The sequence below is a fragment of the Microtus oregoni genome, unplaced genomic scaffold (genome assembly GCF_018167655.1).
Source record: "Microtus oregoni isolate MIOR12 unplaced genomic scaffold, Mior012 000002F_ref0000024, whole genome shotgun sequence".
In the NCBI taxonomy this organism is placed as follows: Eukaryota; Metazoa; Chordata; class Mammalia; order Rodentia; family Cricetidae; genus Microtus; species Microtus oregoni.
In genome coordinates this window covers 32901011-32914874 of record NW_024543061.1, presented here as the reverse complement: position 1 = coordinate 32914874, position 13864 = coordinate 32901011, and the positions used below count along the sequence as shown (strand labels likewise).

Genomic DNA, 13864 nt, shown 5'->3' with positions numbered 1-13864 from the left:
TCCACCATCAAGGTGCCAGGAGATTGAGTGCCCGGTGGCACTCATGGATGATATCCTCATGGATGGCAGCCTCTCACTGCTCTCACACGGCAGAAGGGGTAAGCTGGCTTCTAGGTATTAACTCCACTCATAGTCTCTGTACGTGTGATCTAGTCACTTCCTAGTGTCCACGTTCCTAACACCATCGCCATGCAGCTAAGGATTTCAGTACATGAATCTGTGGAACATGGCACCTTGCTGCAACCACTTCTCCTCACTAGTCCCTGGCCACCTCCTGTTGTGGCTCAGGTGACCCTGCCTCTTCTAAGGTGGGTGGGCAGAAAATAGGGCACAGTATAGTAACCTGGGGTGAAGAACTCTCTCACAACTGGTAGCACTCAGAGCACACCAAGACTTCACTTGACGTTCATAAAGATCACTACTATTTACAAACCCTTTGACGTTCTCACACAGGCATTTGCATACCAGGTTATCTTTACGAGGCTTCACTCCAGTCTGTATGTCACAGGGTACTTGACAGTTTATAAGATGCTTTGTCCTTCATAGACTGCCATGTAGTTTACCAAGTGCTGTGCTGTTTAGGTTGAGCTGGTCTGAGAGGAGGCCTAGAAACCCTTCCTAGTTCACAGGGCACTCAGCAGCTCCCACTGTGACTTATCAGGGATGTGGCAATTTACAAAGGACTTTGTCTCTCACAGATTTCACGACCATTTGCAAGGTTCTCTGTGGTTCACTGAGCACATTACAGTTTACACAGCATTCAGTTTATGGGGCCAAGACTGTTTTCCAAGCACTTTGGTCTCTGCAGAGTGCGGCCGTTTCTGACAGACTTTGACTGTCTCCTGTAAGAACAGCCCTAAAAAGGTTATGTTTCCGGGATGATTGGGATAAAGGAAGGTTGGATAGGGGAGCAGGGAAGCACATATCTTAATTAAGGGAGCCATCTTAGGGTTGGCAAGAGACTTGGACCTAGAGGGGCTCCCAGGTGCCCAAGGCGAGGTCCCCAGTTAGTTCCTGGGGCAGCTGAGGATAGGGAACCTGAAATGACCCTATCCTATAGCCATACTGATGAATATCTTGCATATCACCATAGAACCTTCATCTGGCGATGGATGGAGATAGAGACAGAGACCCACACTGGAGCACCAGACTGAGCTCCCAATGTCCCAATGAGGAGCAGAAGGAGGGAGAACATGAGCAAGGAAGTCAGGACCGCAATTGATGCACCTACCCACGGAGACAGTGGGGCTGATCTATTGGGAGCTCACCAAGGCCAGCTGGACTGTGACTGAAAAAGCATGGGATAAAACCGGACTCTCTGAATATGGCGGACAATGAGGGCTGATGAGACACCAAGGACAATGGCAGGGGGTTTTGACCCTACTTCATGTCCTGGCTTTGTGGGAGCCTAGCCAGTTTGGATGTTCACCTTCCTAGACCAGGATGGAGGGGGGAGGACTTTGGACTTTCCACAAGGCAGGGAACCCTGACTGCTCTTCAGACTGGAGAGGGAGGGGGAGAGGAGTGGGGGGAGGGGGAGAGGAGTGGGAGGCTGGGAGGAGGCGGAATTTTTTTTTCAATAATAATAAAAAAGGTTCTGCTCCATTCCTTCAGGACACGACTGAAAACAAAGGTCACAGTTGTACTGCGGCCTGGACTTATCCCCATTCAAAGCACATCCTTGTCCTTGCTGGCCCTCAGTTTCTCCTTCTGTAAAGTTTATGTGCTATGCCAAGAGCTCCTGGCTCAGGGTCAGGGTCCTGGGTTGCTTTTCTGGACACAGCTACCCACCCAGACTCTAGCAATACTGAGCAGAGAACTTGGAGCCTAGAGTTCCACACTCTTCTCCCTGATGACCATGCCATGTCCCACAGGCAGCAAACGGCCACAAGATGTCACGGGCACACTTGCAAGTGTTACACAATTGCATATTTTGCTGCCACAAAAGAAAAGAAGAAGAAACCTGACCAAAATTTCCCCCCCTGGGTTCCTGTAGCAACTAGGGACAGACTAATACTCTTTCTAATGTCCCTGTCTCTGCAGACAGTCTTCACAACCTGATTGTGAACTTTTAGCAACTTTTTGGAGGACTAAGGGCTCTTCTCCCTCCCTAAGCAGGTTTAACACCTCTTCCATGATTGGTCCTATTTTCCACTTTATTTGCATACCCACAATCAGGGTCCATCGGGTACCCAGTACATTTGGATGCTCTGGGGGATGAAGAGACAGAAGAAGTGTTGCTGGAACCGAGGGAGGAAGAAGAAAAGGAAGACTTCAGGTTGGGCCCCAGCCAGTTGCTCATCTTCACTGAAGGAAGGCTGCCCTCACTGAAGGCAGCCTTTAAGACAGGCAGGGGACAGAATCGTTCCTATGCAAGAAATTCATGTGAGCCAGCCTCCAGGACATGAGCAGTAGCTTCAGGAAGGAGCACTCATCTCTGCCTCAGCCTCCAAGATGCTATACTTTCACTGCAGATGAGAATTCGTTCCTGAGCTGCTTCCAGCCTTCACGACCTGCTGCTCTTTGCGTTCCTGTGGTTTGACCAGCAGATTTGTTCTGCAAGGGACTGCTCTACATTAATGCCCTGAAGCCCTCTAAGAATTTTTAAGCTGTTAAAACTTTCCAGAGCTGAAAGAGCTCTAAGAGGCTACCATCCTGCTAGCAAGAATTCAAACCGGATCCATTTAAGTTGTCAAAACCTGTGTACCAACCTGTTTAAAGTTGTTTTTTTTTCCCCATTTAAAGGTGTTAATCTCAAATTGGCACTAAAGCAATAAACCAACCTTCTATTGGTTGTCTTCACTGACTAGTCCACTTCATTCTTGATGAAAGGAAGGATAAGAACCCAGGTGGAGGGAGACAGGAAATGTTTCCACTAGCCATTTCACTGCTATATGTGGGGGGGGGGGAGGACTCATACACACACACACACTTCTGGGACTGCTGCAGGCTAAGTCCCTTTGTGCTTCCAGGGGACAAACTGTTTTCTCTGTTTGGTCTGCTCTCCCATCCCCTTAGCCTCCCTGGAAATCTCACACTGCCCTAACCTTGTCCCTCTTGTACCTAATCCTTACTGGAGTGAGCATGGCAGGGTAACACCTCTCTGCTCACAGACACAGGAAGTGGAGCCTGCAAACCACATGTGACCTCCCTTAGCTGTCCCCAACCCTAGAGAAGGAGGCAGGGGCTAAGTGTGAGTGTTGTGTGCAGGTGGACAGTTTCGTTTAGGGATGCTCATGTGAGGACCACATTCTACATGTCTTCCCACTGAGGCTGTCTGGCTACAGTTCTGCTGTGCCCTCCCACTAAGGACCCAGAGGCTTGGGTGAGGGAGCTGAACTCTGGGCCCACAGATAAATTTTCATATACCGTATCCTTTGTTACATAACTTTTCATAAACTATAAGGTGGCCACAAGCACAGTGGGGGAAATAATTAGACTCCTCCCTATTTGTTCAAACTGTAAACAAATTTGTCTTCTTTTGCTGTTTCCTAGTATCTTTTTGTTACAGGGATCTAAGGTACTGAGTTTATGGACATAAATGCCCAGTAAGACCCAACATATCTCTGGCACAGTAACTGTCAACAGCCCCTGAAACTCAGCTTTAACTCCCTGGACCTGCCAATGTCTGGTCTCCAGCCGCTCTACTCTCTTCTCTTGATGTTCTGAGTGATAGGCACTCAGAACACTCAGGATCTTCTGTCTGTCCTGCCTTATCCCCACAGGCTCATCATCTTCCAGCCAAAATATTGGGGTCACTTGGTGTGACCTTCATGGATTTTCCATGAATATATCCCCAACCTCAGGGAGAAGCAGACTAAAAAAAAAAAAAAACAAACCCCAACTCAGCTCCCTGGGGTAAACTGTAAACTGGCATCAAGACAGAAAGCTACAGCCAGGCATGGTGGTACATACCTTTAATCCCAGTACTTGGGAGACAGAGGCAGGTAGATAGATTTCTGAGCTTGAGGCTAGCCTGGTCTAAAGAACAAATTCCAGGACAGTCAGGGCTACACAGAGAAACCCTGCCTTGAAAAACCAACCAACCAACCAAACAAACAAACAAACAAACAAAAAGATGGAAAATTGGCATGGGGGACTTAACTTGGTGCTATAGGGGTGCGCCACAGGTAGCTTAAGTCTGCGTACAGATATTACAGATGACATTATCCTGGATTTCATCATTGTTTACCACTTATAGAGCTTGTTAACAAATACTCTTTTTGTGAAATCCTTACAGTCCTGCAAGACTGAGTATTATCTTCATTGTAAAGGCAAAGAGTTAAAGATTTGGGAGTCCACCTGATCAGCTCACCTGACAGTCACCCAGATGATGCAAGGCAAAGGTGGGGCTCTAACCTTGTCTTAGGACACCCAACCTAGCAAGTTTCTCAGGAACCTGCACTGGTGGAGCACAATGAATCCGGAACCTGCCAGTCTTCCTCGAATGCAGCCTTTAGCATAAAGCCCAGGCTCCTCCTGGACTAGACTAGAGTGTCCTGAGCTCAGACTACCCTCTGCCACACACCAGAACCAGCCTGGAGATGCTTAGTAGGTGGCAGCACCTTAGTTGGATGCTGATACCTAAGCCTATTCCATCAATGACTGCCTGTGTTTATGGGGTCCATCTGGCAATCCAATAGAAGCCAAGGTGAATGTACACAAAGGTTGGACCTGATGGGTGTTGACTGAACCTCCTGCCCACCCCAGACATATTAACACTATCTCCATCTGAGCAGGACATTGTGCAAACAAGCAGTGCCTTCTTTTCTCCATACAGCCCTTTCTCCAAACTTGCGACTCAAAGAGACAAACAGTACAACCTTGTTCACCTCTTCCTGCCTTTTCTTCCTCTTCCCCTGTGCACCTACAAAACCCTTTACTCAGGGGACTGTAGGAAGAGACTGAACTCTACTTTCCTGGCTCTGGCTCTCCCCCACCTCACTCCTTTGGGACTACCTGCCTTCCCACCCATGGCCTTCCCATAACCCTAGTCCCCTGCCCCATTATCCCATCCTGTGTGATGCCTTATCCAGTTTTACTTGAATTTGTAGTTGTCTGGCAAGAAGTAGCCCATCTTGCAATCCTGTCGAGCCCGGAAGATCTGTTTCAGTAGATTCTGCTTACTGAAGCCATAGCCATTTAGGAGACAGCCCCCAAAAAGGAGCTTCCCCCCAGCAAACATCTGTTGGAAGACAGGAAAGAAATGAAGTAAGAAACACTTCAGTGTATCAACATAGTGGCATGACCGATAATGACAGCCAAGTTTCAAGTCTTAGTAGGCCTGGCCACAGGTCCCTCAGAGCTGGGATAGGACTCAGGCCTTTGAGAGCATGGGAAAGTGTGCTACCCTCCCTCAGCAACCCAGGGAGACATGATTGAGCCTAGCCCCTGCAAGGCCCTCCAGAGTCAGAGGGCAGCCCAACCTGCCCAGTTTTTGACCCCTACTGGGGGCCTGTCAGATGTACACTTCATACTTTCAAGACTCCTACCCACCTACCTAGAGCTGTGTAGCCCCTTCTGCTCCAAACCTGCATAATAGGATGTAGCATTCAGCTCATTTTATGGAATGGAGGTCTCATACCCTCTACTCCATTCTTCACCATGGACATCTGTCTAGAGATGGTTAGGCGGGGGTATTCATCATACCATTATTATGGGAAAGAGAAAAACAGGAAGAAGAAAGAGAAGGAAAGAACCCAACTAACTGTCCAACAAAAGCAGCATGGGTAGTGATAAGACTCACCCAGTGGTAAAAATGCTGGTGCTACAAACTGAAGATGTGGGATGGTGCTCTGTTATCTTATTGGAAAGATGGTGCCCTAAAATATGTGTGTGGAGAAAGACAGCGAAGGCCAGATACTACAGTGTTAGGTGGATGTGGCCTAGCAGGGGCTCCAGAACCTAGGTGCTGGATAGATGAGCAATATCTTGGATGGTAGGAAGGTGTCATTATTTTCTAGCGGGCTGGAGAGATGGCTCAGGCGTAAAAGGCTAGGCTCACAACCAAAAATATTTTCTAGATTGTATACCCTATTTTCAATAAACATAAAAAGTTTTATATTTTAGTATAATTTAGTAAGAATCAGATGAATAGAATTTGATTTTCTGTGTTAATGTCACCCAACCCCTCCATCTCCTAGGATAGGGATGGGAGTCTATTGGGTGACTGTCAGGAAGTCCTGTTCTCTGGGCCTCAGTGTGGGTGGGAGAAGATTGCTTTATCCCCCATCCCCCACACAGCTAAGACAGTAGTGGTTGGTGATGGATGTCTAGCCCTTTGCAGGGCCCCTGCTCACCAAAACCATCCCGTGCACCACAGCAAACTTCTTCACCATTAGGGGTGGATCCTTCTGCAGGGGGCTGTCTATGTCATACCGCAGCAGACGATAAGGATCAAGCCGGCACTGCCAAATAGAGATGTGGGAACTGGTCACAGTGATGCAAGAAGACATTCGTTAACTTCCCTGAAGCCATCACTGTCCTCAGAGGAGGTCTCCAGATCTGCTCTGAGCCCCCTGTGGAAGACATCATCACTAGAGTGACCCTCCTGCATGTGGCAGCACTAGGTTTGCCCTGGGATCTGTGGACTATGATGTCCCTCACTCTGGAATGGGAGTCCTGCCCTAAGTGGACCAGATTTAGAAAGCTATGTTGCACAGCTCAGAGGAACTTTTCACCCCACCTCTCTCTAGCTGCCCCTCTTGACCCCTTTGTGGTATTCAGCCAGCCGTTGTGGGATGAGAGTATTAATGACCAGTTATTAGCCAGGGCAGAAGTCCAGTCTCCGTAAAGACCAACACTACCCTCCATGCCTATCCACAGACTCACCGCCATTCCTTCCACCCCTTCCAACTACTTCAGGTTAGATCTTGGCCCCATTCACACTGCTTGTGGCTGGAATAAGACACCTGAGCATTTTATTCCTTAGTGAACAATTAATAGCCCCCAGGTGAACTACAGCCAACTGTACATTGCCATGAGGAAACAGGTGGCCCCAGAGCAGGTTCTCAGTGAACATTCTCTAAATTGAAGTAAGCTGGAAAATAATGCATGAAATAAATGTGGCTCTGTTGCAGGGCTGGGTGCAAGGCTGTGGCTGGCTGCTTTCTTGAAAAGAGTCAAGAGAAGGGCCCTGGTGGGGAAGGGCCCTAAATGCTGAGCTCCTGGAACAGGCTGGCAGGCAGCACTCCTAGAAAGAAAGGTTAAGAAGGAATATTCAGGCAGACCCCTACCCCAAGTTTCCCACACAAATTCAGAACGCTGCAGCAGCAGGGTAGGACTGGGGGGTAGGGTGCTGGGAGTAGGGCAGGGATAATGCAGCAGGCTTTAGAGGAAAGACAGTTTAGAAGAAGTCATTTAGCTCACATGTCCACATGAGTCTGGGGGCTTCTCCAACACCATTTTAAATGAAGGCACACTCATGAAAAGGTCCTGTCATGGCCCTTTCAAAGACCTTCTGTAGCTGCAGTCATACTGAGAATTCCTTCAGGGACTGGCTCATGCTGAACCAGCAATAGGTGCCCAGAGCCTGGCACAAGTCCAGCATATGGAGGGACTTGGGGACAGTCCACCAACATATACTGTACTGAACTGTAAGAACATGGGTAGTGGGCACTGTCTTTGCCCTGAACAGTCACACCAGTTGTGGACACAAACTGTGCTAAGTGCTCTGAAAGAAAAGGACTGTGTCTTGACCTTGTCTCAAAAGTTAGAAGAAGCACCTGCTCTGATGTGGTGACATTCATCCTGGTAGAGAAGAATGAGTAGAAGAGAGAAGATGGGACAAAATGCTGCAGACAGAAAGGGGAGTGTATGCCAAGGCCCAGGAAAGAAAAGGAACTGTCAGACACCCAACCCATCCTCATACAGTGGGGGTTACATTTGGTCCTTCTCTCTGTCCCTGGCCCAAGCGTCTTCTCACTGGATCCTGAACCAACCTGGGTGCAGGGTGACGAACGGCCCTGCTGCCGAAGGCTATACAGTGTGTCCAGCAGCCATTGCAACTGTGCAGTATTGTTGGGATTCTGGCTTGACATTATTCCGAATACCAGCACTTGGTTGGGGTCTCGGGGTGCAGACAGGAAGCGCTCTAGTTCCAAGTCAGACACCAGGGGTGCCTTCACAATACACTTGCAGCCAGCCCGAATGTCTTCCTTGCGAATGAGCCTCCGCAGCACCAGTGGGCAGTCATAGGGTGAGGCGGCCCATCTGGTGGGACTACGTACTTCTCCCGGCTTCCCTCTACAAAGGGGAACACAGTGATAGGAGCATGTGAGCAGGCTTCAACCTATGACCCTACAGTTCTTGTTTCTAGATAGAGAGAGGTCCACTGCAGTGCCAGGGCTGTAGGCAGATCCTGGGTCAGGCCCTCAGAGGAGGGACCCCTAACCACGCCAGGCCTCAGTTTCCTCATGTGCAAAAGGAGGCATAAGAAGTTATTCAACTGACATTTCAGTCATCCATGATTCTCTCTCCACACCCCACATTTTACCAATCCCATCTATAAGTCTCTTCCCCAGTTTGACAGATCCATATTTGTTGTAAAATATTATTTTAAGATGTGTTACGTTTGTTTATGATGTGAAACATTTGTTTAATGATGCAAAGATGTGTTGCATTCTTTTATGTTGCATTTGTTTAGCTCTGTGAAGCTGTGATACTTTGCCTGTCTAAAACACCTGATGGTCTAATAAAGAGCTGAAGGGCCAATAGCGAGGCAGAAAAAAAGGAAAGGCAGGACTGGCAGGCAGACAGAATAAACAGGAGGAGAAATCTTTGAGAAGTGTAGGAGGAGCAAGAGAACAAGGAGGAAAGATGGGGACTAGCCACACAGCCAGACATGGAATAAGAAGGAAAGAAAAGATATAGAGAAATAGAAAAAGGTAAAAGTCCAGAGGCAAAAGGTAGATGGCATAATTTAAGAACAGCTGGCGAAATAAGTCAAGCTTAGGCCAGACATTTATAAGTAATAATAAGCCTCTGTGTGTATTTGGGTGCTGGGTGGCAAGCCCCCAAAAGGGCCAAAGAATAAAATGTAATAAAACAACCAATTACACAGAATCTAACTGCCCTCCACTACCCCTAACATAGGCCAGCCTCCAATCATTTTTTAAGTAGTTCCTAGGGGTTTACACTTTCCTCCCTGATCTCTCTTAGATCCACTTAGGGATTCCGTCGGAATCTGAATCATTCTCTGGAACCCTTCCTGGGCTTTCTAGCTTAGTTTTAGATAAGGCAGCAGCTGTATCAGATCTAGCTCCTGTTTCTCATTCCCCTCAAGCCCCTCCTACTCCCCAGTACTCTCACCATGCTCCCCAGGTAGTCTCGCATGGCCAAACTGACTTCCGCCTTTGCTTGTTCCCTCTCATCACCTTTACATCTATTGAAATGTTGCCTTCCTGTTGACTTTCTAAGCACCCCATTGAATGTTTCCATCTCAACACTCTTTCATGCCTATTTTATTTCTCTCAAGCATTGCTTACTTTTTTTCATTGCTTACTTTTAAAGCAATTTTTATTATTATACTTTTCTATTCCACTACACGTACCAAGAGATTAGCTACCTGCAGTATTTCGATTGGTGGAATACAATAGGAACACGTGGCAAATCAAAGATGCAATAGAAATTCAGTCAACACTTCAGCATTTATCAGCGACCTGCTATAGCAGCATGGTGCTTAGTCTAAATAAGCACCAGTAGATGTAAAGTACTCCTTTTTTTTTACTCCTTTCATTATTGCCATCTTACACATTTAATATTTTACAGGCTCTATGGCCCTTGAATAGGCATTTCCATGGTTAATTTTGTAGAAACCCCACAGGATAGGCAGGACAGAAACTGCTATTACCATTTACAGGTCAAAATACAGTAGGCTCCCTCCCATGGGTTGCCCAAGCTCAATGAAGTCTTTAAATTAGCAAGGCCTCAGGCAAATCAGAATCAAGTCATCCTAAAATAAGAGCAATACCATGATTCATTACTTGTTAAGTTTGTTTTACATATATTCATTTTATTTCATGTGTATTTTCCTTGTATGTAAGTGTGTGCACAGTCCACAGAAGAGGCCATCAGATCACCTGAAACTGGAGGTTCAGATGATGTGAACTGCCATATGAGTACTAGGACTGGAGCCTGGGTCTGCTACAAGAGCAACAGCACTCTTAACTGATGAGCCATCTCTCCAGCCACTTCTTTATTTTTCAAGAAAGGGTTTCTCTGTGTTACAGCCCAGGTTGTCCTGACTTCTCTTATTTTTCTGACAGCATCTTGCCAGGTATCCCAGGCTGGCTTTGAACTTACAGCAATCCTTCCGCCTCAGCCTCCTTTGTGCTGCGATTATACCCATACACTATCATACCTAGTTTTACAATTTAAAATTCTTCAGAGGAAATTTAAATTCACTGACCAAAGCTAGTAAGTGAATCTGTTTGTGGAAGAGGGGTGGAGCACAGTGATGGAGCACACATTTAGTATATGTGAGGTCCTGAATTTGACCCACAACACCAAATAAATAATAAAAATAAAGTAGAGTATCTCTTGTTTACGAACCTAAACATCCATGGGGAATCTTGAATATATTCACCATAATTTATACCAGAGATATTCAAAGTGATTAATGCTTTTAATGTGGGAGAATTTGACTTTATAATTTCTTACAATTTGTAATAGTGAAAATAGAACAAATTATTCTGCAATTTTGGAGCAAGGAAGCCTTTTGCAACCAATTTAAAAGTCCAGAACTCAAACTGGGTATGGTGATGCAGATTTGTAATCCCAATTCTTGGGGGATAGAGGAAGGAGGACCAAAAGTTCAAGGTTATTCTCAACTACGTAGGGAGTTCTAGGCCTAGCCTGGGCTAGAAACCCTGTTTCAAATGATCAAACAAAGCAAAGAGAAAAGACCTTTGGGGTAAAAGTACAACATGCAAAGAAGAAACTGAGGCAGGAACTCCTTCCCCAGCTATAGCGAGTAGTAGGTTGCTATGTGAAGGCCCAGGAGTGTATTAGAAAAGCCAACATTTGGGGCTGGACAGATAGCTCAGTGAGTGAAGTGCTCATTGTGAAAGCATAAGACCTAAGAGTTTGTGTTCCTAGCACACACGTAAAAAGCTGGGCATAGCAGGGCACATAGATAACTCCAGTGCTGGAGGTGGGTAGAGATAGACAGATCTTGCTGGCTAGCCAGTCTAGCTGAACTACAAACTACAAGTTTAGTGAGAAACCTTTTCTCAGAAAGTAAGGTGAACAATGATAGAGGAAGACACTGAAGTCAATTTACATTGGCCTCCACATGTACTGGCTTCCACATGTATACTCATAGATAAGTATACATCCACATATAGCACACACACACACATCCACAGACACACACACACACACACACACATTAACATCTGATGAAATGAGGACAGAGTGATGAACAATGAGTTCAGAATGAGTTCTTAAAACTTTGGAAACAGAGAAGTCACCAAAATTAGCAGGGTAGAACATCAAAACTATTCTTCCACTAGAGGTGGCAACAAAGTTGGGGAAAGAGAGAGGGAGAGAGGGAGACTGGGCAAGTATCTACGCAGACAAACTGACCAAGACCAATCAAAACGAACTTAAGTAAAGCTCAGGAACCAGAAACTGCCAAGCGTTGGGGCAAGGAAGCTGGTATTTCTCTGCCACTCCTATTCCTAACTTTTGTGCTGTTATAAGGTGGGCAATGTGGGCTCAGGCTCAAAGAATTGTGGCCGGGTGGCTGGCTGACTGGGTTCCCTAAGGGATTAGCTCAGGACCTGCCTTGAGCAGCCCCAGCAAAAAAATTGTTGAAAGCACTTGTCATAGTCAATTTTATCTATCAACTTGACACCAGAGAAGAGAAAGCCTCAGAATAGCCTGAGCACGTCTGTGGGGATTTTTCTTTTTTGCTAATTTGATGTGGGTGAGCCCAGCCCATGGTGGCTGGTGCCATCTCTAGGCAAGTTGTTTTGGGTTGCCTATGAGAGGCAACTGAGTAAGCCAAGGGAAACAAGTCAGTAAGCAAGGTCCCTCCATGGTATCTGCTTCTGTTCCTGTCTTTCTTCAGAAATGAACTATAACCTGTATGCCAAATAAATCCTTTCCTCCCTATGGAGGTTTGAAGGAAAATAGCTTCCACATGGAGTGGCACTATTGGGAGGTGTGACTTTGTTGGAGTAGATGTGGCTTTATTGGAGAAAGTGTGTCACTGTGTGTGTGGGAGGGATGCTTTGAGATCTCCTGTGCTCAAGCTACACTCAGTGTGTTACACAGTTCACTTCCTATTTCCTGTGGATCGAGATGTAGAACTCTCAGCTCCTTCTCCAGCACCATGTCTGCCTGCATGCAGCCATGTCCTGTCATGATGATAATGGACTAAACGTCTAAAACTGTAAGCCACCCAATTAAATGTTTTCCTTTATATGAGTTACTATGGTCATGGTGTTTCTTCACCGCAATAGAACCCCTGACTAAGACACTCCCCCAGTTTTATTTTGGTCAGTGCTTATTACAACAACAATGAGAGTTAACTAGAACACATGCAAAGGCAAAAAAATATCAGACATTACTTCTTGTGCAAAGGAAGACACATGGGCATAGACAAAAAAGAAAAAGGAAAAAAAAAAGCCCCATTAGGAAAAAAAAAAGATGAAGGAAGGAGGTAGATGGCAAAATGAAGGCTTTAAAGCTTCTCAAGTACACTGGAGGATCGAGGTGTCAGGTTGGGAAAGATCCAAGAACATCCTCATCTTTCACCTCTGGAGCTATGCAAGTATAGAGTGATAAAGTTAATACACAGTTGTGGATGCCCTGGGCAAAGGCTGAAAGGAGTAATGCCCCAACACAGAGCTATCCGCAACAGCAAAAATGTTCTGGGCCTTAGCTTCAGGGACTCTCAGGTTAAATCACTAGCTGAACACCAGTAACTGTGAGCAACAAAGGACACTGCCCTTGCAAAAAGAGTTTGTAAAAGTTATTAAACAAACAAATCCAACACAAGGAACCCTAGGAGAAAAGAGTTGGCCTTCAATGGCTACTATATTTAAAATGATCAGTTTTCAAGAAAAGGTTATAAGGAATATACAAAAAACACTAAGAAGAAATTGCTCCTTAGGAAACATAGATACTAGACTTCCTAGAAAAGGGGCTTAAGTTAACTTTTAGAGATACTCAAAGCAAACCAAGGAACAAGAACCAAGGCACCCAGAAGAACAGTGTCTCATCAAACATAGGAAATCAATAGAGGCAGAAATTAAAATATAACAAAACAAGACTAGAACTGAATGCACAATGGCTGAAATAAAAACTTCAACAGTGAATCTCAGCAACAGAGAGCCACCAACATGAAGATAGTAAGATTAGTATAGTAGACTCTTTACAGACAAACTGTTAAGAGAAAGGCAGGTGTGTGTGGTGGTACTGAAAGCCCAGTATTCAAGAGGCTTAAAATAGGAGAATTAAACAGTTCAGAACAATACAGTAACAACATCATACACACACATGTGCACATGTGAGCGCGCTCGTGAACATCACACACACACACACACACACACACACACACACACACACAGAACCTTGAGAGGAAAAGGAGAGAAGCAACCCACCACATTTAGAGATAAGTTGACAGCAAATAATTATATAATATATAGAAATCTTAATAGAACCATGATCTATGCTCTAATACATGTTCTCCATCAGGATGCATTTTAGATTCAAATATACAATTAAGTTGAAAATGATACGTTGGAATAAAGCATACCAATCAAATAATATTTAGGAAATAAGGAGTAGTTATACTAATACCAGAAAAATATAAGTAAAAAATCATTATAAGCTGGAACCAGAAAAATCACTCACT

The 13864-nt window shown here is 45.6% G+C and overlaps 1 protein-coding gene across 1 annotated transcript in view; it reads right to left on the bottom strand.

Moving 5' to 3' along the window:
* CUNH3orf20 (chromosome unknown C3orf20 homolog) overlaps window positions 1-13864 on the bottom strand; it is a 61189-nt gene that overhangs the window by 2961 nt on the left and 44364 nt on the right. The window contains exons 15-17 of the mRNA XM_041641217.1: window positions 7941-8244; window positions 6300-6407; window positions 5043-5185 (exon numbers count right to left, since the gene is read on the bottom strand). Of these exons, the coding sequence (XP_041497151.1) occupies window positions 5043-5185; window positions 6300-6407; window positions 7941-8244 (555 nt within the window). The remainder of the gene's footprint in view (window positions 1-5042; window positions 5186-6299; window positions 6408-7940; window positions 8245-13864) is intronic.